Source organism: Pezoporus wallicus, unplaced genomic scaffold (genome assembly GCF_028554395.1).
Source record: "Pezoporus wallicus isolate ANWC-B61680 ecotype Strahan unplaced genomic scaffold, APGP_CSIRO_Pwel_v1 contig_8824, whole genome shotgun sequence".
Classification (NCBI taxonomy): domain Eukaryota; kingdom Metazoa; phylum Chordata; class Aves; order Psittaciformes; family Psittacidae; genus Pezoporus; species Pezoporus wallicus.
The window spans coordinates 704,329-731,644 of record NW_026642442.1 but is presented as its reverse complement, the minus strand read 5'-3'; the positions used below and the strand labels follow the sequence as shown (position 1 = coordinate 731,644).

The 27,316-nt window shown below is 42.1% G+C and overlaps 1 protein-coding gene across 3 annotated transcripts; it reads left to right on the top strand.

Annotated features, from left to right (window-relative positions):
• The first annotated feature begins 395 nt into the window (after window positions 1–395).
• On the top strand, window positions 396–27,316 carry BUB1B (BUB1 mitotic checkpoint serine/threonine kinase B). 3 transcript variants are annotated; one of them, XM_057430605.1, is made up of 23 exons: window positions 396–461; window positions 843–993; window positions 2,520–2,579; window positions 2,804–2,948; window positions 3,751–3,947; window positions 4,040–4,218; window positions 4,324–4,517; window positions 6,388–6,482; window positions 9,723–9,949; window positions 10,800–10,912; window positions 12,265–12,362; window positions 12,641–12,693; window positions 13,344–13,428; window positions 14,132–14,234; window positions 14,904–15,190; window positions 16,070–16,260; window positions 18,681–18,830; window positions 18,995–19,107; window positions 19,381–19,542; window positions 20,206–20,348; window positions 22,318–22,489; window positions 22,626–22,732; window positions 26,770–27,316. In XM_057430605.1, exons 2-23 carry the CDS (start codon window positions 851–853, stop codon window positions 26,960–26,962), a joined length of 3,210 nt encoding a protein of 1,069 aa, XP_057286588.1. In that variant the 5' UTR covers window positions 396–461; window positions 843–850; the 3' UTR covers window positions 26,963–27,316. The 3 variants fall into 3 exon arrangements, with proteins under 3 accessions (XP_057286588.1, XP_057286589.1, XP_057286587.1); XM_057430606.1 differs by having other exon boundaries at window positions 840–993; window positions 18,684–18,830; XM_057430604.1 differs by having other exon boundaries at window positions 840–993.

Sequence of the window (27,316 nt, the reverse complement as noted above, 5' to 3'; positions counted from 1 at the left end):
ACCCCAACCCGCTCTATGTTTCTATGGATTCCACCCGCCTGAACCGCTCCTCGCGAGGCGCCTGAGGGAAACTCGCTTCCTCCCGCCGCCGCGGTGCTGCGGGGCGGGCTCTGGGCGGAACCAATCAGGAAGGGCGTGGAGCAGGAGCTGGCCAATGGGGAGGAGGCTGGCGGCGGTTGGGGATTCAAAGTTTGAAGGAGGTTGGGGCCGCTTCTGCCGTTACCTCGCGGGGCTCCGGGGACCTCCGAGCCCTGACTGAGGGGAGAGGAGAGGAGGGGGCTGGCAGCGGCGAGCCGCCGGTCGGGAGCCACGTAGCGAGCGGCTTCTCCTCCCTCGGTGCTAACGGGCAGCCTGCACGGGGCTGGGGAAAGTCTCCGCCGCGCTCCTCATCCCCGCCGGGCATCGCCTCAGCGCAGGGTCGAGACCTTCCCGTGCTCCCAGCCTGCTGCAACTGCTCGTAGGTGAGGAGCCCGAGGGGCTTGGCTCGGTTTACGCTGCTGCCGGGGCGGCCCTCGCCGGCCTCTGAGGGGGCGGTAGCCTCGGGGAGGGAAGGGAGCACGCAGGTGGGGGGGGGAAACGGTTTAATCTTAGTAGCCTTTGCTGCTAACATCACCTGCCCGAGGTTCCTGGGGGTGAGGAAGTGCTTAGCTCTTGTTTCGTGTAGTTCCCGTGGAGGGGAGTTATGTGTTCCCAGTTGCCTCTGAAGGCTGGGGACCTGACCGGTGTGCTGCTGGCCGCAGAGAGGGAGTGCGGCGGATGGGCTAATCAAACCAGCTCTGCCGGAGCTCGGTTTAGTACCCTACTAATGACTCAGTTCTGTGCCGTTTCTGTCCTTAAAGCAGAGGCCGTCATGTCACAGGACTGCAGCGATGAGTGGGAGCTCAGCAAGGAGAACGTGCAGCCCCTGCGGCAGGGCCGGGTCATGTCCACCTTGCAGGAAGCCCTGGCTCAGCAGGAGACCTCCAGCCACACTGCTGTTCAGCTCAAAAAACAGTGAGCTGACGTCTTTTGACACCTTTCCTCTTCTCTTCCTGCCTCCTCTTCCTGTTTTATATGTCTTATTTAACTATTGATATCGTAGGCATTAAGAAAAGCATAAATGAACTGAGGATAGTCTGTGCTATTACACTCCAGGTCTTTAGGACTAATGCTGTGGGTGTTATACAGTAGACTACTATTTGTATGTTTGTAACTGCATTCAAACACCAAACACTAGGGAGATTCATTTGCGTACATTTAAATGTACTCATTAACTAAAATACTTAAAGTTTACAAGGAGGAGAGTGTTTTTTTTTGTCTTTTCTATAGTATTCTATGGCAGCAGAGTGATTTTTAGGAGGTAATTATTTCCTACTATCAGAATGCAGACACAACACGGTTATCTCTGTGTTGTCTGCATTGCAAAGGCTGAATGGGCAAAGTCAGCTTGGGTCTGGTCTGTCTTGCACACGGTATTGTATGGATACAACTGTATGACTTCAGGGGACATCTGTGTCGTAAAGCTATTCAGTTACAGTTGTATTGGCTGGTGCTCCAATGTGCATGCCCTGTGAAGGCCAAGCTGACTTGTGAAGAGTCTGCATAGTTGTGTCTGTCTGTACTATGTTGTCAGAATTGGAAGTACTGGTGCTTGTCATGCTGAACCATGTGGGTGATTTCCTGCAAAGTCAGCAGTGTCTGTGAACGTTTGTCAGCTGCATCTGGATGTATTTTTCATGGAAAGCCATGGAATTATTATTGTATAGGGATTTGCAAGAGGGTTTGTCCAACTTGATTCATGTTTGTGAGGTGTGATGATTGAGCAGAGCTTTCCAGTAAGAAAGAACTGGGGAGTTCTACAGGATCAATTCCGAGCCAATGCTAAACACAAACTACTGTTCTTATCTAACTCCAACTGCAAGGTGGTTTTCTGTCTTAATGTGCTTCCTGAGGGTGAAGTCGTCATACTTTAGGGATGGAATGATGCACAGGATTTGAAGAATGAGACAAGATGATGGCTGCCAATCTGGCCACTTAAATGTGTTTTCACTGTGTTCTCTGGTACAGTTCTATAGTTGTCTATCATCAGGCTTTTCCATCCATCTGTGTGTGTGTTCCAACCTCCTTCTATACTTAAATGAGAGATGCTTCATGCAAAAATTAACTTTCACAATATATCTGTCTACTACTAACACTCCATAACAGAACATTCTGTCAAGGGAGACCATATAAGCTTTGTGATAGTAAATATTCTTGGGAATAACCTTTGGAAAGCTGCATATCTGTTATTATTAAATAATGATACATTTCCCAGTGCTTTCATTTTGAAGAAGGGTGAAAAAGTGTGGGTTTTTTTTAACTATTTTTTTCATTATTCCAGTGTCAGTGAAAGCTCAAGTCTAAATATATGCTAACTTGGCCTTTCTTTTAATACACCTGCAAAGTGGTGTAAGTGAGAGTGAAGGTTTTAGCTTGCAGTGTATTAAAAGTCTCTGCATTTATACACCTGTATTTATTGGTTTCATGTTTTTGTTTTCTAGGGAGTTTGAATCCGAAATCCGATTTTACTCTGGAGATGATCCACTGGATGTCTGGGACCGGTGAGTTCCCTTTTGTTTCAGAAGAAAGAATAGAAAGGTCAGATATCCTTGTAAAAGGTTGGGGAAAATAGTCTAGTTTAATAAGATAAGATTTTACAACAGGTTTTTTATGGTGTGTTTCAATACTGTGCCCCATTATTTTCTAAATCTCCATGTGTTACACGGAAAGAGAAGCCTTGTGTCTTACTCAGAACTGACTTCCTATTTATATATCCCATCTGTAGGTATATCAAGTGGACAGAGCAAACCTTCCCCCAGGGTGGAAAGGAGAGCAATCTGCCTGCATTACTGGAAAGGGCAGTGAAAGCTCTAAATGAACAGAAACAATATTACAAAGATCTCCGTTACCTTAACCTGTGGCTCAAGTTTGTAAGTGTTTTGTTAATATTTTGGGTGCTGCTTTGTCTTGGTATTATGTCGTGTGTACACAGTTAAGCTGGTTTTTGTAACAACAAAGTATATATTGTACCAACTAGTTAAATATAAGAAGCATCTGTAAATGTTGTCTACTCCTGAATTCCACTTCTTATTTTCAATATGATATTCAGTCCTTTTTGGGGCTATTCAGTTTGGACAGATGGAAACTCCACAAATTCTGTTTTGGAACGCTAGTATGAATGAGTAGATCTTGGTTATTTAAGGATAAAAGTTATTAAAGATCCGTTTTAGATGCTGTATCTGTCCTACCAGGTATTTTAACTTCTGTTTTGTATCCACATCCTGGGTTTAAGCAAAACCAAGCTGAGTGTGATCTGGTCTTGCCCTGTTTCTCCATTGCTATAGTTTTTGTTGTTCTTGTCTTAAAGCAGCTTTTCTCCGGGTTTAGATTACTGAGCTCATTTTCCATTTCCTAAACGGCTAAGAAATATGTTGTACTTTGTCTAAAGCTAAAATAACTATTAGGAATACTAACATGATAGTGTTCAATCATAGAATTGTATCAGATAAAAAAGAAATTACTGACTTCAGCTATATAGGCTAAAATTAATGGATTGGTGATAACACTGATATAGGCATACAGACAGTCAGAGTTTTTTCTTGGTACTGTTCTTCTATTGAATACTTTTCCTTAGCCTTATGTGCTGTGTATGTCCTGACCTCCTGTAAGACTTGTATTGAAATTGGAATCCCTTCCAGTCCTCCAATTACTGAAATACTTCACTTGTTTCAGGGAAATTACTGTAATGAGCCCTTGGATCTGTACAGTTACCTCCACAGCCAGGAAATTGGCACAACACTGGCGCTACTCTACATCACGTGGGCAGAAGTACTGGAGGCTAGAGGAAGCTTTAAGAAAGCAGATCTGATACTGCAGGAAGGCCTTCAGCGCAAGGCTGAGCCTTTGGAGAGGCTCCAGTCCCATCACAGGTAAGCTTGGAGCTAAAAGGAAGAAGTTTTACATGCTTCCATGGCTTCCTGGAGCAGTGAAGCTGATGCTGACTTGTCCAATATGTTCTCAGGCAGTTTCAGACCCGTGTTTCTCGTCAAACACTACTTGGCCTTGAGGAAGCTCCTGATGAAGAAGAGACAGGACTCCTGGGAGCTGCAGAACCTCAGAGAACCTCCCTGGCAGATCTAAAAGGCAGGGGGAAGAAAAATGTGAGAGCCCCAATCAGCCGTGTAGGAGATGCACTTAGAGGTATATTCAGTTGCTGAAGCAACATATTATTGGGAGAGTTGCATCTCTTTGTGGGATTTGCATTTGAGTGTGATAGTTAATTTGCATAAATCTTTTTGCTTATAGCCACAAACCAAAACAGAAACTTCCAGACTCCAGCTTCTCAGCAGCTTTCCAGCAATCCAGGTTTTGCTGTGTTTGATGAAAATTCAGCTTCTGGACCTGAGATTCCTGTTCTGACACCTCAGCCATGGACAGCCCCTCCAGCACCAAGGGCCAAGGAGAACGAATTGAGTGCAGGACCTTGGAACTCTGGCAGGGTAAGGAGTCTCCAAGTGGACTGGCAAAAATAAAGTGTAAGCTGATGACTTCTGGTCCCTGAGAGAAAAGTTATCATCTTTCTCCTTTGCCTGGGGTTTGTGTCTATTTGGATGTGCAGGTCTTCCTAGCTTTTCCCTGAAGAGTCTCTGGCTATGTGTAACCTGTTGAAGCTCAGCAAGCTGATCTTGCTGGAGTAAGTTTAAAAACCTCTCTAGGGTTGTTAAATCAAGAAATTATAATTCTTGCTAACCAACTAATAGTTGGTGGAGATGGTCTGCATGTCTGGAGGGAAGATAAGAAATAAATATAAGAGGGAAAACATTAGTGAAAGAAAGGGAGAGAAGCCAGCCGTTAGTTAATTCCGGAAGAAGGAAGAGTTAAATTTGTATCTAAAATACAACCTAAAGGAAGAACTTGTTGCCTCTTCATATGAAAATAAGGCAGGTACAGCATTCTGTATCTCTGTTTTGAAGTGCATGCAAGCAAAACAGAAGAGTGGAGATCAAAGGAATTGGAGAACTACTGTATCAATGGAATATTTATCCTGACAGTAGGGTGACAGCAGTTTTCAATGGTTCAAGCTAGTGCTGGAGACACAAAAAGAAGCAGCTGTGCTAGAGGTGTTTAAACTGTTCCAGTGAAGCTGTCCAAGATGTTATCTGAAGGAGATGAATCCTATAAAATCACCTGTTTCCTAGGCTCTTAGATAAACCCCAGTGTTCCCCTGTTCTTTGTAGATTAGAGGAGAAGAATAGAAACTAATTGGATGATGAAAAATGTTTTAAGACTGCTGAATATAGAAGTTGTTGTAAGTGAAGCTTAGAAACAAAAACTAGGATGAAGGGAAGAAGGCAGATGGCTTGGAATTCATGGAAACTCCAGGAATAGTTACTACCAGATCCAAAGCATATTGATGAAGTGAATGGGAAAGTTCAGAAAGTCACAGGTTTAGTTTAGGTGAGAAGAATGAGGAGGAATTATCAGCTGCTTTGTTGAACTGCTTAACACGTTCATTCTGGTCTTCCAATTCTTCCATATGCTTTTGATGTCTGCCCTTAGAGTTGTCTCCATTTCCCCTTTAATGCAATTTAATAGATTTTAATTAAAAATAAAATAGGTCTGTAATTAGCGGAGAGCTGAGGATGTTCAATGCCCCTTCACTGAGGCGTGGTGCTCATTCCGGCTTCTGTTACAGTCAAAGAATAACCTTTTCTGAATGCTTTGAGATACTGAAAGCTGCACAGAGAGAAGAGGCTTCACTTGGCCATCTTCACACTGGCAGTAAAAGGGAACAGTTTGAAAACTGATGGAGAAAAGTCAGTTTGTGAAATATTCTTAGCATGTAATTTCTGCTTAAGAGTCTAGGGGAATAGCCAGGTGAGAGCAGCATGTTCTCAGACTGAATTCCATCTGTCTTCTCTCAAATAATGGACCACAGAAGTTAGGGAGGTTTTGTGATGCTGGAAAAGCCTCTTGAGAGGGAGATTCAGAAGTCTAGAGGTTCTTGGTTGCCAGCAGAACTGGGGCAGTCTTGGCTGAAAAGTGAGTACTACACCAGGAAAACAGACGAGGAGCAACCAAGATTCTCAGGTTGACAAGCATTCGCTCAGAAACAGCAGCTAGGTACTGATGAGGACATGCAGGAGACCTGTGTCTTGCTACTTCAGGTGCTAGTGTTCAGCTGATGGTCTGTAACTCTTTCTGTATCAGCAGAATTAACCTTGGAAAAGTCTTATCAGGTCTAATGTGTTTAACTAACAAAACCTACGCATGAGCCAAAGCCTGGGAAAAGGGAGATTCAGAGTATAGAGGAATGTAGAGTCTAAAGATCAATCTTTAAGCTGTTAACATTAACTTTTCCTTCCTCAGCGTCCTCGCAGCAGTGTGAATTCTGGTCCAGAAGTGTCCTACCCACTGCCCAGTTTCACCCCATATGTGGAAGAGTCAGCTCAGCTACAAGCCATGTGAGTCTTTGCTTCAGTTTGCAATGGGGATTGCGTTTGAGATTATCAAAGCTGCCTTGAAAACTTCTGACTCATTTTGCCAAGTAGTTAAGCCTCTAAATCTGCAAGAACTTAAAGATCTGTCAACCTGGAAGCTTTGTGCTTTAGCAGATGACAGAGGCTTCAGTAGGGGATGCATAAGAACATGGGAAGCTGCCAATGACCTGGCTGCACTCTGGGGAGTCCCCTCCTGAAGTCCTGTGTCCAGCTCTAGGGTAAAAGCACAAGAGATTGGTGGAGCTGTTGGAGCGAGTCCAGAGGAGGCCATGGAGATGGTGCGAGGGCTGGAGCAGCTCTGCTCTGGAGCTGGGCTGGGTCAGCCTGGAGAAGGCTCCTGAAGGGGAGACCTGAGAGCAGCTCCAGTACCTGAAGGGGCTGCAGGAAACTTGGAGAGGGGCTTTGGACAAGGGCCTGTAGGGACAGGACAAGAGGAATGGTTTTAACCTGCCCGAGGGGAGACTGAGATGAGCTCTTAGGCAGAAGCTCTTCCCTGGGAGGGTGCTGAGGCGCTGGCACAGGGTGCCCAGAGAAGCTGTGGCTGCCCCATCCCTGGCAGTGTTCAAGGCCAGGGTGGACACAGGGGCTTGGAGCAAGCTGCTCCAGTGGAAGGGGTCCCTGTCTGTGGCAGGGGGTTGGAACTGCGTGAGCTTTAAGATCCCTTCTGAGCCAAACCCTTTTGTGACTCTGTGATTCTATTATGTTTTATTTTTGTGTGTGTGTGTGTGGTGTGGTTTAGCCATGTTCATGAACAGCATAAACTCTGCCAGCAGAAGTGCTTCTTTGCCAGCACAGGCGCATATACTTCATGTTGCTGTTGAAGTAGCTTAATTAATTAGGGATATGACTTTTTCAGCTACTTTTTGACGTATCTTTGCTAGGAAAATCTTATAGCATAGATGTGGTGTCAACTAGATTTAGGCCTTTTATTAACTACTTTGGTTTTCCACACTGACTTCTGAATTGCTACAGTATTATTCAGACTGCTAACAGCTGCAGATGCCATAATTTTTTATTCCTGCTCCTCGATGAACAGGAATACAGGCTGAGAAAGTTGGGGTTGTTCAGCCTAGAGAAGAGAAGGCTGCGTGGAAACCTCATAACAGCCTTCCAGTGTCTGAAGGGGGGCTATAGGGATGCTGGGGATGGACTATTCATTAGGGACTGTAGTGACAGGACAAGGGTAACGGGTTCAAACTGAAACAGGGGAAATTTAGACTGGATATAAGAAAGAAATTCTTTCCTGTGAGGGTGGTGAGGCATTGGAATGGGTTGCCCAGGGAGGTTGTGAATGCTCCATCCCTGGCAGTGTTCAAGGCCAGGTTGGACAGAGCCTTGGGTGCCATGGTTTAGAGTGAGGTTTCCCTGCCCATGGCAGGGGGTTGGAACTGGATGATCTTAAGGTCCTGTCCAACCCTAACTATTCTATGATTTCACTATTGCTGCTCATTATGTAGAAGCCTGTATCGTATTTATATATGCTAATTATTTTAATAGCTTAACTCAGTATGTTTACATGAAAACACAGTTACCTCTCTTAGGATGCTGTTTGCTATGAAAGCAGCCTCAAAGTGAGAGAGGCTTGCTGCTGTTTTCTTGTACTTTTGCACTCGCATCTATCCAGAGTTTTAGTCTGAAACAAGCTCTCCAGGTTTCCATGACAACAGTGTTGCTTAGGTCATGGACAAGTTTGCTGGTTTGCCTGAAATTCCCTTCCTGCTAGTGCAGTGCTCGCTGAAATGCGGATAAATCCCAGGAGATGCTCTGTGTTACAGCAGGTGAAAAAAAACGTTGTTTTGCAAAGCTGCTCCCCTTTTTCTGTGGCTGCTGATGGCTGTAAAATACACAGATTCTTCTTAAGACAGAAATGGAAAAGAATGCTTGTTGTTACAGCCAGCTTTCAGGGCTCTGCATTGTATCTAATCAAAGAACAGTGCAAGGTAGCTAACAGCATGAATTTTTCCTGTGGGTTTTGTATGCTGCATGTGGACTGCAGAACAGCCCTGGCCAAGAACATGCTATAATAGAGTTTAAGAATATGCAAAAGAAGTTTCTGTCTAAGCTATAACACTTTCTTACTCCTGAAAGTCAGTGATGCCATAGAATTGAATCTCTTGACATGCTGGTCTCTCAGATGAAAAGTTATTACTTACAGAAGGCAGCACCCTTATACCAGGGAAAAGGAAGGAGTGGGTGGGAACTGTGAGCATCATTCTAAATTAGCTGGAAGCAACTTGAGCAGAGAGTTTCCATGTAGTTTTATCCATGCAGCTAGAAGTTTAAAAGCAGCTCATTTTTCTGCCTTTGATTGCATTTCCTCACTATGCCCCATGGTCACCAAATCAAATATGAAAGTGTTGAATTGAAGCTGTAAACATGATGCAAATCATGCTGTCAGTTGTCCTCAGATTTGGGTAGGACTCTGGAATGATCTTGGTAATAAACCCCCACTCACACAAGAAAAGCTTTAAAATATACCCACCCATTAGCCTCGTAACCTCCCCAATAATTTAGGGTTGTGAGTCCCTTCACATGCAAAACAAACCAGATGTCTTGGAACTGTGCACTGTGTTTTCTTCTGAATTATTTACCCAAACCACATTTAGCGCGTATTTTTAAGGTCAGTTATTTAGATCATCTTTCATGAAGGTACAGATAATTGGCGGAGCCATCTGGATTACTGATATGTATAAAACTACAAATTCTGGTTCCTCTCTCCTGAAATTGGCTGTAGCACTTTTGAAAGCCCTTCCAAGCTAAGGAGTTGACAGTTAACGATTCCTTCCACTGTACAATGATGGGCTTTTGCAATGGGGTACTTAATTTCTGTTGCTCAGGATATAAAACATTCTGGTTGAGCAAATTCCCCCCCTTATTGCATCTTAAGTCTTCTCTTCTTTTTTTTTTTTTTTTTCCTTTAACCTAAAATGCCAGGCTTAATCTAGTCCAAGATCTTCATTCTTTTAAGTCAGAGAATCATAGAATCATGTAATGGTTTGTGTTGGAAGAAAACTTAAAGCTCCTCCAGTTCCAACCCCCTGCCATGGGCAGGGGCACCTTCCACTAGAGCAGCTTGCTCCAAGCCGCTGTGTCCAACCTGGCCTTGACTACTGCCACTATCCTGCAATTAGCTTCTGAGATTAGCTGTGTTCTCTCCTATGCTTGCTTTTCTGTCTCACAGTGATAATAACTGTGTGTTTTCAGGACTCCCTGCAGAATTGAACCCAGCATAAATCGGGTTTTAAGTGCTCGCAAACCTGAGAAAGAGGAGGATCCACTGCAGCGAGTACAAAACTATCAGCAGGATACTCAAGAGAAGAAAGAGATGATGATGTACTGTAAAGATAAAGTTTATGCTGGAGTTGAAGAGTTTTCTTTGGAGGAGATCAGAGCTGAAATCTACAGAAAGAAAGCCAAAGAGAAAGCCGAAGGTGTGCTTTGGAATGGGATGACATAAAACTTTCTGTGATGGAATCATCAAGTTGTATTTATTGCTACCAGCATAAAGATGTTGTAGGCTTAAATTGTAGGTTTAAACCAACAATAGTGTGTGTGTGTCTTTTTAAACTAACATAGTAGAATACAGCAAACTGTAGAGAGAAAGGAATGTTCGGCTGGTGGGGAAGGAACACCATGGGTCTGATAAGAACAAAAGAGACAGTAGATAAGATCTAGGATGTCTGCCTTCAGGATAGCAGTGGCACCCAGCTTGGAGTAAGGCTGAAACAGAACAGAAGCCAGGAAATACCAACTGCTAACTTAGCACTAGGACCTTGTGAGCGTGCACAAGCACTGAGGTCATTCAGTAAACACAGTGAGGAAGACTGTTGGTGACCACCAGAGACCCTCCCTCAGCAAGGAAGTGCATGCATAATTAGAATGCAAATATTATAATTAGTTCTTGGGAAAATCTATGAACATACATGAGTATGCTAAATATGTGGCTCCTGTGAGCAAGTAAGGGGTGTGCTCACCTTTGTGAGATGATTCGTGTGCCCAGAGCTGCAGTAAAGAATGCTGCTTTCTAAAACTCCAAATTGAGGCTTGGAGAGTTTCTCTGACTGACTTCTATGGTAAGACTGTCTGTTACTGCAGCTGCTTTTCTTTCTCTTTTTCCTGGGGCAGTTATTTAACTCCGAGGTGTAACATGTCTGACAGCTTTACATGTAAATGGGAAACGGGGAAAGAAACGGGAGGGTTTAGCACCTCTAAATGTAATTTAGGCTTTAGACACAGATGGCATGTGAAATGTGTTGTGCCATATAAACTTTTCTTCCACAGAGGAGATGCAGGCCATAGCACAGGAGATGGATAAAATACAAAGGAAAATTGAGGAGCTGGAGAAGAAATTAAAGAAGAAAGAAGGTGATGAGCAGCAGCAACCTTGTGAACAGGTATTGCCTTCATTTAATTGTTCTTTTCCAAATAGCTACTCTTAAGTAAAAGTACGGAAGGAGGATTAATATTGGATACAGTTCTGTTTGGCTCACACTTGTTAAACTTTTGAAAGGATGCTTCAGTGTGCTGTATACATACACCACCTAGTAAATGAATGCTCAGGAAATTAATTCTTTACTTGTCCCCCCCTTGTCCCCAGGCCCTTTCCTTTCACTATAGGAACGTATATCAAAGGCTTTCAGTTTTGCACTGTTACTTTACAAGTATTGTTGAGTTATTTAGCAACTGGACAAGATCCCTTATGCTAAGGTGTAAAGTTCTGAATTTTGGTCGTAAAGTTATGCCAAGTACTTAAGGGCAAATTGCTCTTTCTTCAGTTCTCTTCATGGGTGGCCTCCTTTAATATAGAGAATTTGTATTGCAAAAGAAGACTGGAGAAAAGCTGGAACTAAGGCGAGAAGTGAAGGGTTGTAAAGTGGTGTGGGGTAACCCCAGCAGGCAATTAAGCATCACCCAGCCACTTGCTCACTACCCCTCAGTGGGATGGGGGAGAGAACTGGAAGGGTAAAAGTGAGAAAACTCATGCATTGAGATGAGGACAGGTCAATAGATAAACCAAAAGCTGTGCATGCAAGCAAAGCAGAATAAGAAGTTCATTGTCTACTTCCCACTGCAGCCATGTTCAGCCATTTCTGGGAGGGGAAAAAAAAGCAAGTCTTCATCATGGGTAGTGGTTACTTGGGAAGCCCAGTGCTGTAATTCTGAACATTCTCCCCTTCCTATGGATTTTATTGCTGAGCATGATGTAGTACAGTGTGGAATATTCCTTTGGTTACTTGGGCTCAGCTGTCCAAGCTGTGTCCCCTCCCAGCTTGTGCAACAACAGTTTTCTTACAGCTTGCAAATAACAAGTGAAAGTTAATTATTTAAAGCTTTTCCTTGTCCCCAGCTTCATCAGTTGGGCTAATAAAGCATGTTCTCCTTCTATCTTTCTCTTCCTTCCCCACTTCCAAAACAATGCCTTAGTAGAAAACATTTTAAGTAGTGAAATACAGAGCATGAATTTAATACAAGTTATGTAACTGCTTGCATATGTCTTAGTTGCAGTGTAACTAAAGTCTCCTATGAGAGTTTTATATGGCAAAGAGAAAAATTATGTGTTTTAACTACACTAAGCAGAAGAACTGACTTTTCTTTCATGTAAGTAAAGAAAGTACAAAAAAAAACAATGGCTGAAGATCACCAAGGCTTTAACAACCTACACAGAGTTATTACAATGTTCTTGGAAACTTGTTGCATGGCTTGGGATCCATCACGCTGGAACCAAAATACAGTTTTGTTTCTACAGCCACCAGAGGCAACTGAAGCTTCACCTCCTTTGGCACCGCAAGGTTTTACTTCTTCCAGCGCAACAGAAGTTGGGGAGAAACGGCCTCAGTCGCAAAGGTAATACAGGATTTTCTTTGCCAGCAATGAGAATTAGTGGTTATGAGTAACATGGATCACAAGCAGGCTATTTCTGTAGGCAGAATGGAGTATACCCCTCAGCATCAGCCTGTAACCAGGATCAGTAATCTGTCTTTATGCGTTTCTCTATTATTTGTGTGAAGGATCTTAACTTCTTCCAAGTATCGGTGTCAGATTGCCTTGCCTTTTTACCAAATTTACATATGTTTCATGAAAGTGTATGAAATACAAGCAGCAACTTTGTGTCTCTTTCACAGTGAATTCCAGGTCTCTGAAGATGCTCAGCTCCAGAAACCATCTTGTTCCGAGGGTAAATGTTTACATTCTTTACCATTAAAGAGAAGGCCATGTTAAAGGAGTTGCTCTTTCATATGAACAGCAAGATTGGAACAAACAAAACCCAAAAGTCGAGGTGGATTAGAAGAACGAAATTGAGAATGTGCTAGTGGTGCATTTAACTGTATCTGGCAAAAGACTGAGCATCTGAGGTCACTCTGCAAGGACTTTGAAGTGGAAGAGCTTTTTTTTTAGTAACTGGAGAGATTTCTTCACATTTGAATATATGCAGAATTGCTGAAATCTGTAAAAGAGTTCAACATTAAGCTGGGTATTATCTTAAGTCTTCTTTTTACCTCAGAAGATTTGGTGGAGGAGTACAATCAGAAATTACATGTTCAGTTCTCTTGGGAAGGTTGTGTGCTGAAGAAGTTTTGCTTTTAGCCTTACTTGACTACTGTTGCTGTTGACAGAGGTTATCCAGCCTCTTGATGTATGCCCAGCCACATGAAAGGGAAGGGTGGTTTTTTAGGAAGAGAGAGCACGTTGCGTAGCACGTCACATAGCCCCTGTTCATTGGCACGACAAAACCCAGCTTTTTTAATGTCAATTCAGCAACTATTCCTTAATTCTCTCATTTTATGATTCTGTGATTAAATAGAGCCTCTTGGTTTTCCTTTACAGATGTTGGTTTCCTTCCCCCACAGGATCCTTCTGCATTCTTCACCATATTTGATGAATCTTCTACTTTGGCGAATCAGAATATAAGGTAGAATTATTCAATTATTTCAAGTTCCAATTATTCAGATTTCAAAGGGAGGGGAACTGAAGTATCAAACCCCTTTGTGTGGCAGCTGAAATACTGTGCAGTTTCTTATATCGATGTGGGGTGGCTTTTTTGTTTATTGCTTTACTTCATTACTCTGCTTGCTAAGTCCATGATGAGGAAATACTTTCCTGTTGTTTCTTCCCACTTAAAACTATTTAAGCTGCTGGGGGCCTATAGGGATGCTGGGGAGGGACTCTTCATTAGGGACTGGCATGATAGGACAAGGGTAACGGGTTCAAACTGAAACAGGGGAAGTTTAGATTGGATCTAAGGAGGAAATTCTTTCCTGTGAGGGTGCTGAGGCACTGGAATGGGTTGCCCAGGGAGGTTGTGAATGCTCCATCCCTGGCAGTGCTCACGACCAGGTTGGACGAGGCCTTGGGTGCCATGGTTTAGTGTGAGGTGTCCCTGCCCATGGCAGGGGGTTGGAACTGGATGATCTTAAGGTCCTTTCCAACCCTGACTATTCTATGATTCTATGTGCACTTTTCATTCCAGAGAGCTGTATGCATTGCACATTACCGGTAGTTCTGTAGCAGAAAGTGATAGACTGAAACTGTTGGTAGACTTAAATCTTGAGAATCTCTGTTGAAGATCAGAACCTTCTCCTATCAGTATTTAATGGACTGTAACTTTATCTTAGTTGTTCAGTAGATCATGCACAGAAAAGTGCCCGGCGCCCTCTCGCTGTTCAGAAACCTTTCAATTCTCTACCTGCAAATGAAAACGTGTCGCCAGAAGCCTGTGTAAGGAAACAGTTTCTCCTATAGCAATTTTCCTGTCGCAGAGAAAACCAGCATACAATCTTCTACTGTTGAACTGAGTGAGATTGGCTGGACTGACATGGTGTGTCACAAGCAAGGATGTGCAACTTCTGTCTGGCATGGCAGTACTTGAAGTGGCTGATGTTCAGGTTATGCTGGAAGCTTCATGGTCTTATTAGGGTTTAAGGTGGCCAGTACACCAATTGTGTATCATTCTGCTTTACATGTTCTGTGTGTCTTTGATGCCCAGCCTTTTAGTTAATACTTTAATGGCTGGTCTTGGTCATAAAGGTCTTTTGAACCTTGTTGATTCTGTAATTCTGTATGTTCTATGATTCTAATAATGAGCTTGTAATGGAACTGACTTCTGCAGTGTCCAATACTAAGTAGCTTTTAGCAGTTCATAGCAGCTCTGCAGTGCTCTAGAGGGTAACAAAGCTACTCTTTCTAGTTGGGGAAAAAATGTGCAATTACAGTGAGGGTTTAATAACTCAGTTTTAATGAGCAATGGAAGTAGAGTCTGTGAAGGCTGAGTGTCAGATCCATGTTGAAAGGTGCTGGGGTGGAAGAAAGGGGAGAGAATTGTTCAACTTTTAAATGGAAGGAAGATTTGACAGAAAACGTTTTCACTGTCTTTCTGCTTTCTTTCAGGATGAGCTGAATGGAATTGAGCCTTTGGCTGAAGATGCAATTGTGACAGGTTCCTACAAGCACCAAACCATTTGTGCCAACCCGGAGGACACGTGTGACTTTGTTAGGGCTGCCCATCTGGCTTCAACACCCTTCCATGGGGTGGGAGCTCAGAGAATTCCAGATCCTGGTTTCTCCCAGAGTGTCCTGAAGGAAAACTGTCCCGCAGCTAAGAGCACACCCCCGAATCCAGAAACGATGGGGTGTGAGGGAGTGTACAGTGAAGCTCTGTGTGTAAATAAACTGAGGTAAGTAATAGCCAAGTATCTTAAGCCCTTTTCCTGTCTTTGGTTGTGCTTTTACTATTCTGTGGTTGAAGAAACAATTTCCAGAAGAGATCAAGATGTACTGAGGACAGTCATTTCTCTAGCTCAGGGTCCGTTTTGCCTCAAGCGGATTTTAGAGGCAATAAAAGCCTACTTGGCTTTCCAGTATTACTGCTGCAGGACTTAACTCCATGCTTTTCCTACCAAATAAATTGCAAAGAAAGTAATGAACACATTCTATCTTTGGAACCAGAGATTAAAAGCAGACTCACCAGTTCCTTTTCTACCTGTGTGCTGCTGTAATTATTTTAGCATGTAAAATGCATCTGGTGATTGTGGCTTAACTTCTCCAGAGAAGGAAAAAACCTGTCAAGCAACCTCCTGTTTCTTACTGTAAAGAAAACAGCTTCCATTGGGTGGGATTTTCTCAATTTAGAACAGTTTGATTTGCTAGCTCTTGGTATGTGCACACATAGACCGTGCTGAAGGTGTTTACTTGGTAAATTTCCTGATTATGATTGGAAAGAAAGAGCAAAGTTATTTCCCCCTCAACTCTCCACTGCTTTAAAAGCACTGCAGGTCTGAATTTTGGCAGCGGAGTAAGTTAACAGTATTTCTGTTGTTGTAGCAGTCGTATTTAATGGGAGAGAAGATAAAATTCATCTGTAGACTAAGATTCTGAGTGTAAACAGTCAGCTCATATGGAGCTCTGACGTAACTATTGGTTTTCCACTCAGATAGGAAAGGACTTTGTGCTAAAAAGGAGTCATGGGGTGCACTGTATCCTTTCAGAATCATGAGGCTGGTGTTGTCTGGACATTGTATCTTCTGCAAATCTAACTAACTTGCCTTCATTTACAGCCCAATCATGGAAGCAAGCCTGGAAGATACTCGCTCGTCAGGTGGTTCTGTCTCCTCAGGATCATCTCTTTCCTCTGTTACACAAATATCTACTATGAAATACCTGCATATCCCTCAGAAACTGGAACTTGCACACAGCTTGCCTGCTGAAACGGCTGCTGATTCTGGAGGGATCAGTGAAAACACTAGTGGTTAGTATGAAACTGAGTTGAACTCACAACAAAGGACTTGCATCTGTTGCTAAACTGTGGTGCTTTTCCTTTTTTTAGTATGTTCTGCTCTACTTTCTGTGTATTTCCTGTTACTTTGACTTGTGACTAAGCTTGTGTCTCTATTGTCAGAGCAGCAGTGAGGTGTACAGTGAGCAAAAGTTATGAAATATTTACATAGAAAAATTACACCCAAAAGATGTCAATATTAAGGTGATGGAGAAGTTCCTTAAGGTATTCAAGCAGGGGGGGCGTAGGTGTAATGAGGTTGAATTCTGAAGTAAAAAAGTTGGGCTGGAGAAGAGAAGGCTCAGGGGGACCTTATTGCTCTCTACAACTGCCTGACAGGAGGATCCAGTGAGGTGAGCTTGGTCTCTTCTCCCAAAGAACCAAGGGACAGGACAAGAGGGAATGGCCTCAAGCTGTGCCAGGAGAGGTTTAGACAGGGGATTAAGAACAGTTTCTTCCTCAAAAGTGCTGTCAAGCACTGGAACAGGCTGCCCAGAGCAGTGGTGGAGTCACCATCCCTGGGGGAGTTATTAAAAGATGTGGATGTGGCTTTTAGGGACATGGTTTAGTGGTGGCCTTGGCAGTGCTGGGTTTATGGTTGAACACGATGATCTTACAGGTCTTTTTAAACCTAAACAATTCTATGAGTGGACATCAGTGAACTTCTAAGACAGCTTTGTTTTGTCTTGATTGGTTTCTCTGTAATCACACTGTGCGTTCTCCTGGTAAGTGCCACACTGAAAGAGGTGAATATGAATTTACAGAACTTACAGTGAAAGTTACACGTTTGGCTTTACATTTGCATTCTTAACTTTGCTGTAAACTATTGTGCTACTTCACAGTATGTTTCTTTTTCCTATTGAAAGAAAAACAATACTGGTATTTAAATAGTTAATGCTTTTTTTTTTTTTTTTCCACTCTTTCTATCCAAAGATACTTGTTCCTCTCTCTTATAAACCTTTATATTACAGTTAGGAAAGGAATGGTCATGGAAAGCCTTCAAAATCTGGCTTGTAGAATTAGGTTTGCATTGAATGATGGTTTTCAAGGTGTTTCAGCTGCTTTAACTACTTTGATTTTGGTTTATGATATTTTTATTAGAATTGTGCATCTGATGAAGCATGCTTGAGACCTGGAATGAAAATTTGATTAGGAGAAGAGTGGTGTCACTGATACAGCTGAAGTACTTTGGATAGATCTTACACTCATTTTCTTTATCGTATGCTCTAATCTTTAGAGCAAAATGAAGAATCTTTACAGATTCTTTTCAGGAAAAGGCATTTCTTCAGATGTTTTATTGGTCTTTTCTTAAACTTTTGATAATTCCTGTTGCTTTTTTAATAACTTGCTTTCTGCACAACTCCCTTGAACTGCAGTTCTCAGCCTGGAGGAAGTGATTCTACTGAGGACTCCTTAATGCTGCATAGAGCAGGAAAATTACTTCAGATGTCTGTCAGTGTATTCCTGTACAATAAGCCATTAATTTCCAAGGTTTGGGATTATAAATTATTGGAACACCTACTTAGCCTTTAATCTACAGTGTTTTCTGGATATACTTTCATGGAATTACTTCCCGAGCAATATCTTACTTGCAATGCTTTTCAAATAAATAAAGGAGTAGGTAATGACACTGATCCTCACCTTTGTACTAGAAAAGCTTGAAATGCTTTCACCTGTTACTGGTCATACATAGTCTTTGGGAGAGGAGGGCAGTAGAAGCCATCTAGCTCTGCTGTGGTTTACTCTGCCTCCTCATTTGAGAGCAACACCTTTCTGGCCACCTTGTACAGGTGAACTCTCCTACTGAAGGATTTTCTCTGTTCTGGCTCTTATGCAGAAAGATAAACCCAGATCTACATGTAATTATTTTATGTGTCTTCCAGGAGGTAAAAGCCATTAGATTCTTATTATTTCAGTGAGCAGTAGAGTTGGAACCCTACTTTGTTTTCCTTTTCTAATGTAAATTCCCTGCTGTATTGAAAGGAGTAAGTTTTAATAAATCCCTTCATTTAAAAATCACACACTGATCACTCTGGACATAAGAGTGTTCATTTGCCAAATGAGTTTGAATTCTGCCATGGCTGAACAGACTTGCCTAATAGAAATCAGAGCTTTCTCTTGTGAAAGATAGCATCTTGCATGACACCAGAGTAGAGCCATTGAGACCTCGGAGGAGATGGTCTGTAAGGTTATTCCAGAGATGAGCATTATGTTCATTTCACAGAACAAGAAGCTATTGGGAAGAGATGAATTGACTTGCTGGAAGGTGATGCAGTAAATCAGTATGCAGATAGAAAGGTTCCAATACTTAAGTTATTTTTTCTTGACAGATAAAATCACCACAGAGACTCAACACCTGGTTTCAGCTCATCTTTCTATTCACTTGTCTTTAGTAGGTGATGATGTAACTCAGATCCTGTGGAGCACTGAACAGCGTAAGAAGCTTTTAGATCCTATGCCAGAATCACTGACTGCTTCTCCCTATTTCCATCTGAAGACTGGCCCTCTGCCTGTCATGGAGCTTGAGAAAGATGTTGAGCTAGGTGGGTATGGCAGAACCACAGTGCAGGGGATCTATTTGTGTTCTGCTTGCTTTGGAATATACTTCATCCTCACTCATTTTATGTGGTGTAGATGAGGAATAACTTGAGCATCCTGGGTACTTGTTTCTGCTGTGACAGCTCATGAATGTAAACTTTCAACACAGGGAATGACACATACTGCATCAAGTGGGAATATTGGACCAAGGAAGAAAACAAGATGTTTTTTGCCATTCCAGCTAACATTCCCCAGTTGGATGCAAAGGGATTTGCAATAAAGGTAACACATGATGGTGTTACGCAAGGAGTGTGAAATGTTAAAATCTATCCAGCCAATAGAAAGTAAAATGTAGTAGGTTTTGTCTTAATTTCTGAATTCCATGCATGAAACTTGTTACTTCAAGTCCTCTTTCTCATTGTTCGTATAGATCAAAAAAATCTGTCTGTGGAAAGTGTCATCTTTAGTAAAGTGAGGAGAAAAAAAAGAATATGAAGATGAGCAATTTTTGTTTTATTCCAAAAATAAATGTTCTTCTTCTGTGCCTTCTTCTAGGTGTATTCTCAGCCCATACCTTGGGATTTTTATATCACCCTTCAGTTACAGGCGCGTTTGAATGCTGACTTTGACCAGAACTTCAGTGAGAACTGCTGCTGTTACCTGTTCCAGGATGGCTGTGCTGTTTTGCACAGGGATATCAATCGCTTCACACTTGGGGTCAGTGGAGCCAAAGACAGTGCAGGTGTAGATGATGTGAACTCTTGCATAGGTACCATTAGTGAGTTGTTTGTCATTATGCTTATTGCTGAAGATGGATTTAATCCTGCAGTCTAGATGCTCTGGCTTGTGCTTTATCTATACACAAGTTGGGAGTGTCCATTACAGCCTTAGTTGGAACTGGTTTCTCCTTCATGGATCCTGTGCTTCAGAGACAAACCTGAACCAATTTTTCACATTTTTTTTTTTATTCATGAGTGATAACCTGAGCCAAGAACCACGTTATTCCACAACAGTGGTTGCACCTAAAACTTTCGTTTAACTTGGCATTAATCAGTGACTTACTATAGTCTGCTATAGTAAGGTTGTAGTGTCTTACATTTTAAATAAAGCAAGGATATTTTGAGTTGTTGCATATATGTAGCATACAAATTAAATAGTGATTTCAGTCTCCTCTTGATCTTTTGTCCACTTCTGAATAATAGTGTTTCCTAAGAGCTCATTCTGCTTCTAATTCTGGCTGGGCTGATCACAGGCAAAACCTGATTATACTGAATTTGGGGTAGGACTGTTATCTCTGTACAGATGAGTAAGAGGAAAAAAGGTGAGCTATAAATATTTCATCTAAGGCATAATAAAGACATGTTTATTCCTTCCTTTCAGGATGTTATCCGTGGCTCTAAGACCATCACAGAGGAAGTTATCCTGCTGGTTGTTTATAATCTTCTTGGTGTGGTAGAGAAGCTCCACAATGCAGAGATTGTCCATGGAGATCTGAATCCAGATGTGTTCTTTCTAGGAGACAGGTTTGTCTCTTTGGATGAATGTGAGAGGAAATATAATACTCGCTTTGGCTACTTGCTGCTCTTGTGCTTTTGTGGCTTCTCTTTAGCTGGAGAACTGGTATTGCAGTCCAGGGGTTTTTAGGCTACAGTGTGTCCTGAAGACAGTGAAAACACTTTGCTTCGGAATTAACCTTTCTTGTTTGCTTCTGTGGAAATAGTATACAATGATGTTGGAAAACTTATACTAAGAAAGTGGTTTTGCTATTGCATGTGTTCTCAAGCCTCTGCTTTAGCAATGTACTGGATGTTGGTAAATAACTTCCCTTCTGGTTTTATGTAGCCAAAACCCAGGAGATTAGAAGACAAAAGGCGGGTGGGACTGGAATATCCAGGCACTCTCTGCAGCACATTGCTCACCCTCCACTACAGCCCAGCTTGTAACGTGATGCACAGATCTAGCTTTCTTCTCCAATCAATTTCTCATAGTATGTTATCAAAGTCACATATCCCTTGGAATAGGATCTGTGAACTGAGCGTGGGAAGACAGGAACGTTTGATGTCTAATGATTCAGATAGAATTCCATTAGAAGAAATTCATTGTTCGTAGCCTTCACTGATAGATTAAAAATAGCTATTAACTTGAAATTACAGTCATCTAAAGGTATAGCAAATATATTCTACTTATAATGTATTTTATTTATACAATATATTATATACATGAAATACATATACTATATATAATTAATTTATAAATTACACACATGTATACTGAAGTTCTAATACTTTCCTCCCATGCCCCAGTGGACTGTCTTGCACAGCCCTCAGGGTCCTCTTTTGGAAGCTGCTGATTTAACAGTGGCTGATGGGCTTGGATATTTCCTGCTGGATTTCTCTGTGGTGAATACAAACCAAACTAAACTGCAAAAAGGGAGGATAATGCATAAACTATCCTGGGAGAAGTGCACAGTGTAAGTGCAGTGCACTGTCATCATACAGATCGTACAGTACCATACAGATACTCCTCACTGCCCTTCCTGTTTGTCCTTAGAGTTGGGGACTAAGGAATGTTTATAAAAGTATTAAGAAGCATAGTTCTTTCTTGTATAGGTATTGAGATCTTGAAGGAGAGGGAGAGATGCTGAAGTTCTGCTATTCTGTTCTACCAACTAAGTTTTGGATAACTGACATATCAAAACAGCATCATCCTTAACCTTTTAATGCTTCCCCATTGCTTACTCTGTGTCCTGGGTTCAGCAGTAGCAGTCGTTTTTCTCATTCTTAGTAGCTGGTGCAGTTCTGTGTTTTGACTTTCAGCCTGGGAACAGGGCTGATCACACCAATGGTTTTAGTTACTGCTCAAATGTTTAGTCTGACCAAGGACTTTGTGAGTCTCGTGCCCTGCCAGGGAGGAGGGAAGCTGGGAGGAAGCAGAGACAGGACACCTGACCCAAGCTAGCCAAAGAGGTATTCCATACCACAGCACATCATGCCCAGGATGTAACTGAGAGTTACTCGGAAGGGCTAGTTCACTACTTGGTCGGGCTGGGTATCAACGGGTGGTATTGTATTCTTTCCCCTCGTTATTTCCCTTATCATTATTATTATTGGTGGTGGTAGCAGTGGTTTGTGTTATACCTTAGTTACTGGACTGCTCTTATCTCAACCCGTGGGGGTTACATGCTTTTGATTCTCCTCCCCATCTCTCTGGGAGCAGGGGAGGAGGAAGGGGGGCAGTGAGCGAGTGGGCTGCATGGATCTGAGTTACTGACTGCACTTAAACCACGACAGAGATACTGGTATGGTATGATCTCTAAGCTTCAGGTTGCCACCTGGTTCTTCCTCCTCCAGGGGTAGTCCCTTCAGCAGTAGTTCTTAAGCTAACCATCAGAGGGGAGCATTGACATGGCTACGCCTCACCTGCACTACACTCACATTTCATTTCATAAACTTTGTTAGGTTGTCTTATGCTTCATTTGCTCCCTCTGCTCAGGATCTGTGATCCATTTGCTAATGAAGAGATGATGAGAGCTCTGAAGATAGTGGATTTCTCTCACAGTCTGGATTTGAGATTGCAGTCTAGAGTAAGCTTGCCCCGCAGCTTTCCCATATCCCAGACTCCTCATGGACAACAGCTTCTGGCAAAATGTCCTTCTCTATACCAGGTGAGTCTGTATTTAGCAGGACATCTTAGTTTCTGTGTTTCCTTTACAAGATCTCTTATTTTCTGAAGTTACATTTTGCAAGTGCTGTGGAAAGCTCTGATCAGTAAATATTGAATAATGTTTGTTGTGATTGCAGGTAGACTTGGTTGCCATTGCAGATATAGTCCATTTGATGTTGTTTGGGGATCATATCCAGGTCTATCAAGAGGATTCCATCTGGAAAATCAGCCAAAATATATCAAAGTAAGTTCTTTATCAGAGGAGGCTGCTTGTAAAGAGACTTCTAACTTCTTTCACTTCCTTTACAAAGCTTAGAACTCTCAACTTAGTGCTGTTGTTACCAAAAGCATTAGTTTTGTGGGGAGTGAAAATTTGAAGCTCATGGATATGTTCCTTGTATAGTAGCTTTAGTGCTGTGTAGGAGACAATTTTAAGCTGACTCTGGCCTAACAGTCTAGGTAATACCACTTTGCTTTTTCTATCCTTTCAGACCAGACTGCTCTAGTCTGGTTTCACTTGTTAGACCAAGCTTGGAGAAGTTTCTAAGTGGGTGGATGGTGAGGAGGAAAAAATTACATGAGCATGTTGCTTTAGAAATGCAGATTACTTTGTGTTCCTGCTTTTTTCAGTCTAAGCTATATTGAAGGGCTACCAAGGCTGATGCTATGGTTCAGTCTGTAACACTTGCAGAAGCAGCATACGTGCACAAGAAGGAAAATAATTTAAATACTTGTATAATTTAAGATGCATGTGCAAGAAACTTCTTTTTGGAAGCTGCTCTTTATCCTTGGGTATTAATTTCTGCTGCTCTCTCTTAGCCACATGTTTCCTCTCTAAGGCTCCTCTGCCTTCGTCTCACCTTTGTTCTTAGATGAAAACACTTGTTCATTTTGTTAGTCACATCCTGCAGAATTTTCTGCCTTAAGGTTTCATAAGGATTTTCCAGAACACTCTCTGCATTCCAGAAGCTACTTGATGCATGTCTGCATTTAGGTATATTCACATATCGTAGTATATCAGCCGCACTCACTGTGTGGATGTACGTCTATAACCATTGCTTGAAGAAAACCTACAGTCAGGGGGTTGTCTGGTTCCCCACCAACCTGCACTGCTTCCACCTCCTAGTTTGTTGCATTCAACCTTTGAAGAAACATCTCATCTTAAACTGTGCACAGGGGAAAAATGCTTTCTTCTTTACTGGCCATATATTTTTCTACTACAACCGTAGTTACAAGGCTCTAGTAGGCTTCTGCTGTGTACTAACTACATGTGCTGTACTGTACCTGGTAGCTTTTGGTTTTGCTTCCAATCAACTTACAGGACTAAACTGTGAAGAACAAACTCACCAAGGGGGGTTGTTCTCTGAAGAGATGAATATCAGTGACTTACAGGTTGGCAGTAAATATGTATTTTATGCCGCTTTTGTTTTAGAAATACTAAAGAAAGGGAAACTAAATCATTGATGGAGACTAATGGGTCATGGTAGTAGGTGACTCTTTGAAAGGTACTTTGAAAGGCCTTTGTTCTCTATTGACAGATAAACTAGCATTCTATATCTCTTAGCTATGTAAATCTGCCCTGCACTGAAAAATAAGACTCCTGTTTATTAATTTCCATCAGAACATGATCTGATGTTAATGATATTTGGGATAGAGGGGCAGGTTTCTGGTAAGAGTTGCCTTTTACTTTAAATATTAATTTAATTCTACAAATGATTATACTGAGCTGCTGCAGATCAAGCCACGCAGGGCCTGAATTGAGAAGGTAGGAACAGGGTGTTGGGGACCTGATCAGGATGTGGATATGGGAAAAATAGCCTGGATAACTGAAGCAGGAGGAGCTGAGTAGCATGTATAGTAAGTCTGAGTTTGGAAGGATAGGGCAGGGGTCAGTTGGAAAAGAATTCTAATCCAAGCTGGGGGTGCTGGATTGAACCAAGACTTGGGTAGAAAGGGGAGTAAGACCTGGGAAGGGCTTTGGGAGCCTAAGGAGGAAGAAAGCAGAGCCTGGGCATGGGTTCTGTGTGGCTGCAGCCAGGCTCTAAGGGCTTATTGCCTTCTCCAGTACCTCAGTGTGTAATTTTGCTTTGGCGTTGAGAGTACAAATAAGGAATTTCCATTTTCCATCCTGTCATCTTCTTCACTTCTGAAGGCATGATAGGCTTAATATTCATCTTCTGTAGTTCTTTTTCAGTGTCAAGAAGCCCAAGACCTGCTTGTACAGGTGCTTTAATTACACGTTGTACTGAAGTATTATATCAGTGTAAATGGGGCATTTCTTTATGTGAGAGTAAGGCATCTGCCCTGAATCTTTTTTCCCTTCACACACAGATCTTTCAGTGTGTCTGGCTCTTATTAAATTACATTTCCTCCAGTCAATTTGAGGCTTTCAATAAACTCTCAGTCTCTGACAAGCAAGTTCCCTACTGCAGGAATCTTCATCCCCCAAAGGGGCTGCACGATGAAGCACTTCCCTGTGAGAAGAGTCAGCTGATGGATAATACTCTTGTGCTTTATCCTTTCTATAGACTGACACTTGCAACACTCATAAAGACACAGGACTCTTTCCTGTTGCTTTTAGTAATTCTACTTTTCTTTGTAAAGCCCATGTTACTAATATCCCTTCTGCTCAAAGTGCTCTCCAAGTGACTTGTAAAGTGGTTTTGGGGGTATTTTCTGTTTCTTTAGGAGCTGGTTTCTGTTTGTTGAGGGTTGCACTGGAGAGATAACTCTCTTAAAAGAATGGTATGAGAGTTTAGGCAGCAGCAAGTAGAAAGAAGGCTTCTTGCTAGAAGGCTGACTGGTGTCAAATGTAACAACCACCACCACCTTATGTTAAGAAAGCTTTACAAAAGAGCCTTAATTATTTGCAAGCATTAAGCACATTTAAAGATGGAAGAACGACTGGTAGAGCCACTACTTTTACCACCAGTTCAACAGAATACCAAAACAGTGGAAATTGCAAGGCAAAGCACAAAATAGTTCTTCTAAAGGCACTCAGTAAAGCAGAACCCACTGATTGAATGAATGCAAGCACTTACACACTGTAGTAAGTACTCCTGGAAAGGCAGAATGTGAATTATGATGAAGTTTCTCTTTTCATTTTTAAGTATTACTGTAAGGATGACACCCTGTTTTTCAAGGGAGGAGGTTTTAGCATGTTGCCATTATTAAAGAAAGCATTTGGAGGTTTTTCAGCTCCAGAAGTGGTTTTATTTTTGCTATAGTATTTTGGGCAACTTCATCTGTGGAGGCTTATGTGAGGTACTATCTAGAAGCTGTGTTTGAATTTTTAGGACTCTTTTTGTTGTTCATAACTCCTAAAACATCTTTACCAACATTTAACCTCCTCTGTTATGCCTCTACCTTGTCTAAGTCCACGAGGAAAATGGCCTCAAGTCCTGTATACTCTTAGTTTCTTGGTTAGGTTCTATATGACTTCATCATTTTTTAAAACATAAGAGTTTAATAGTCCAGGCCAGATTCCTTCTGAGAGTGTGGCTCACTGAGTGGCTGTGTCTGAGTCACACAGCAGAGGCAGATAACTTCTTCAAAAGCCACTGTGACTCCTAGCTTGAGGGAGGAAAGCGCTTCAGTAGTCAGCAGCAGTGTGGTCTATGGACTTCAGTGTGAGACTGAAGAACAAAGGGTTAGCTCTGGTACCACTTTTCTGATGCTTTTCATACTGTAATGAGTCACTTAACTTTTTTATTCCTGGTGTGTGGGTATATGGGAGAGGGGATTTATTACTGTTAATTGCCTTTGAAATGTTATCTCTGTGAGAGCTCTGGCAGATGGAAGGCAGGGAATAGAGACAGTAAAACTGGCTGTAAACCCCTTTTCTTTCTTGTTTTCTCTCACAGCTGTCCTTTAATATTGACCTATGAACTTAGCTTGCAAATGGGGAAGTAAGAGGTACCTCTATGCCTTATTCAGGAAAGGAGTCTGCCAACTTTGTTGGCTCAAGGAGTGCTCTTGATGACTCCTTTTAATGTAAAGTATGGAAATGATAATGGTCAGGTACACTAGAAGAGGCAACCAAAAACACTGGTTTTGATATCCCTGTGGCACAGCCCACGTGGTTACTCTCCAGAATCCTACTGGAGAAAGAGAAAGGGGCCTACATGTATAAACTTACCAACACATTCCTGGCTTTCCTTTACATTTACTCCTGTGAGTGAAATTATTATTTCAGCCTTCCTTCTCCCAGGGTGTTTAGTGCTGAATATAAATGGGAACCTTGACATGTGTCATTCTGTTTCACTGCTCTGTTTGTTTCAGGACTTTTGAGAGTGATTTCTGGAGTAAACTTTTGGGAAGAATTGTAAATGCAGATGGTAAGTCCACAGTGCCTCTGCTGAAGGCATTAAGAGAGGAAATAAGCAACATGTTTGACAGCAGCTTCCAAGGACGACTTTGTGAATCCTTAGCTGAACTGGGAGAAACTCTTGGAGAACTTCCTGGGATTTCCTAGAGGTCAAATCCATTTTGTGTTAGAGAGGAATTTGTTGTTAACTTCTTATTTATTTTCTTCCAAGCATGAGCAGTGATTGTAGCTGGCTCTGCAAAGCTTCAGTCACATTGGACATGCTAAAGACTGTTGACGTTGCATTAGTGCACAGATAAGCTCCTAAGCCTGCTACGTGAACTGGTCCATGTCTGACCAGTTTGCCAGAGAACTGGTTTCACAACTGCCCCCTCCCCTTTCTGTATAGTTTAAGAATGTGTTTAATACCTGTTCACACCCCAGTCTCTGAAATGTCTTTGCCTACATTTAGTTGGTCTTTTAATTAGTGGTTTTATAAATAAAGTTGTATTGTAATAGTAA

Coding starts and splice junctions, on each gene's coding strand:
- BUB1B (XM_057430605.1), top strand. CDS start 851: ATGTCACAGGACTGCAGCGATGAGTGGGAGCTCAGCAAGGAGAACGTG. Junction 14,235..14,903: donor ACGTGTCGCCAGAAGCCTGT/GTAAGGAAACAG, acceptor GCTTTCTTTCAG/GATGAGCTGAATGGAATTGA. Junction 22,733..26,769: donor ATCAGCCAAAATATATCAAA/GTAAGTTCTTTA, acceptor TGTTTGTTTCAG/GACTTTTGAGAGTGATTTCT.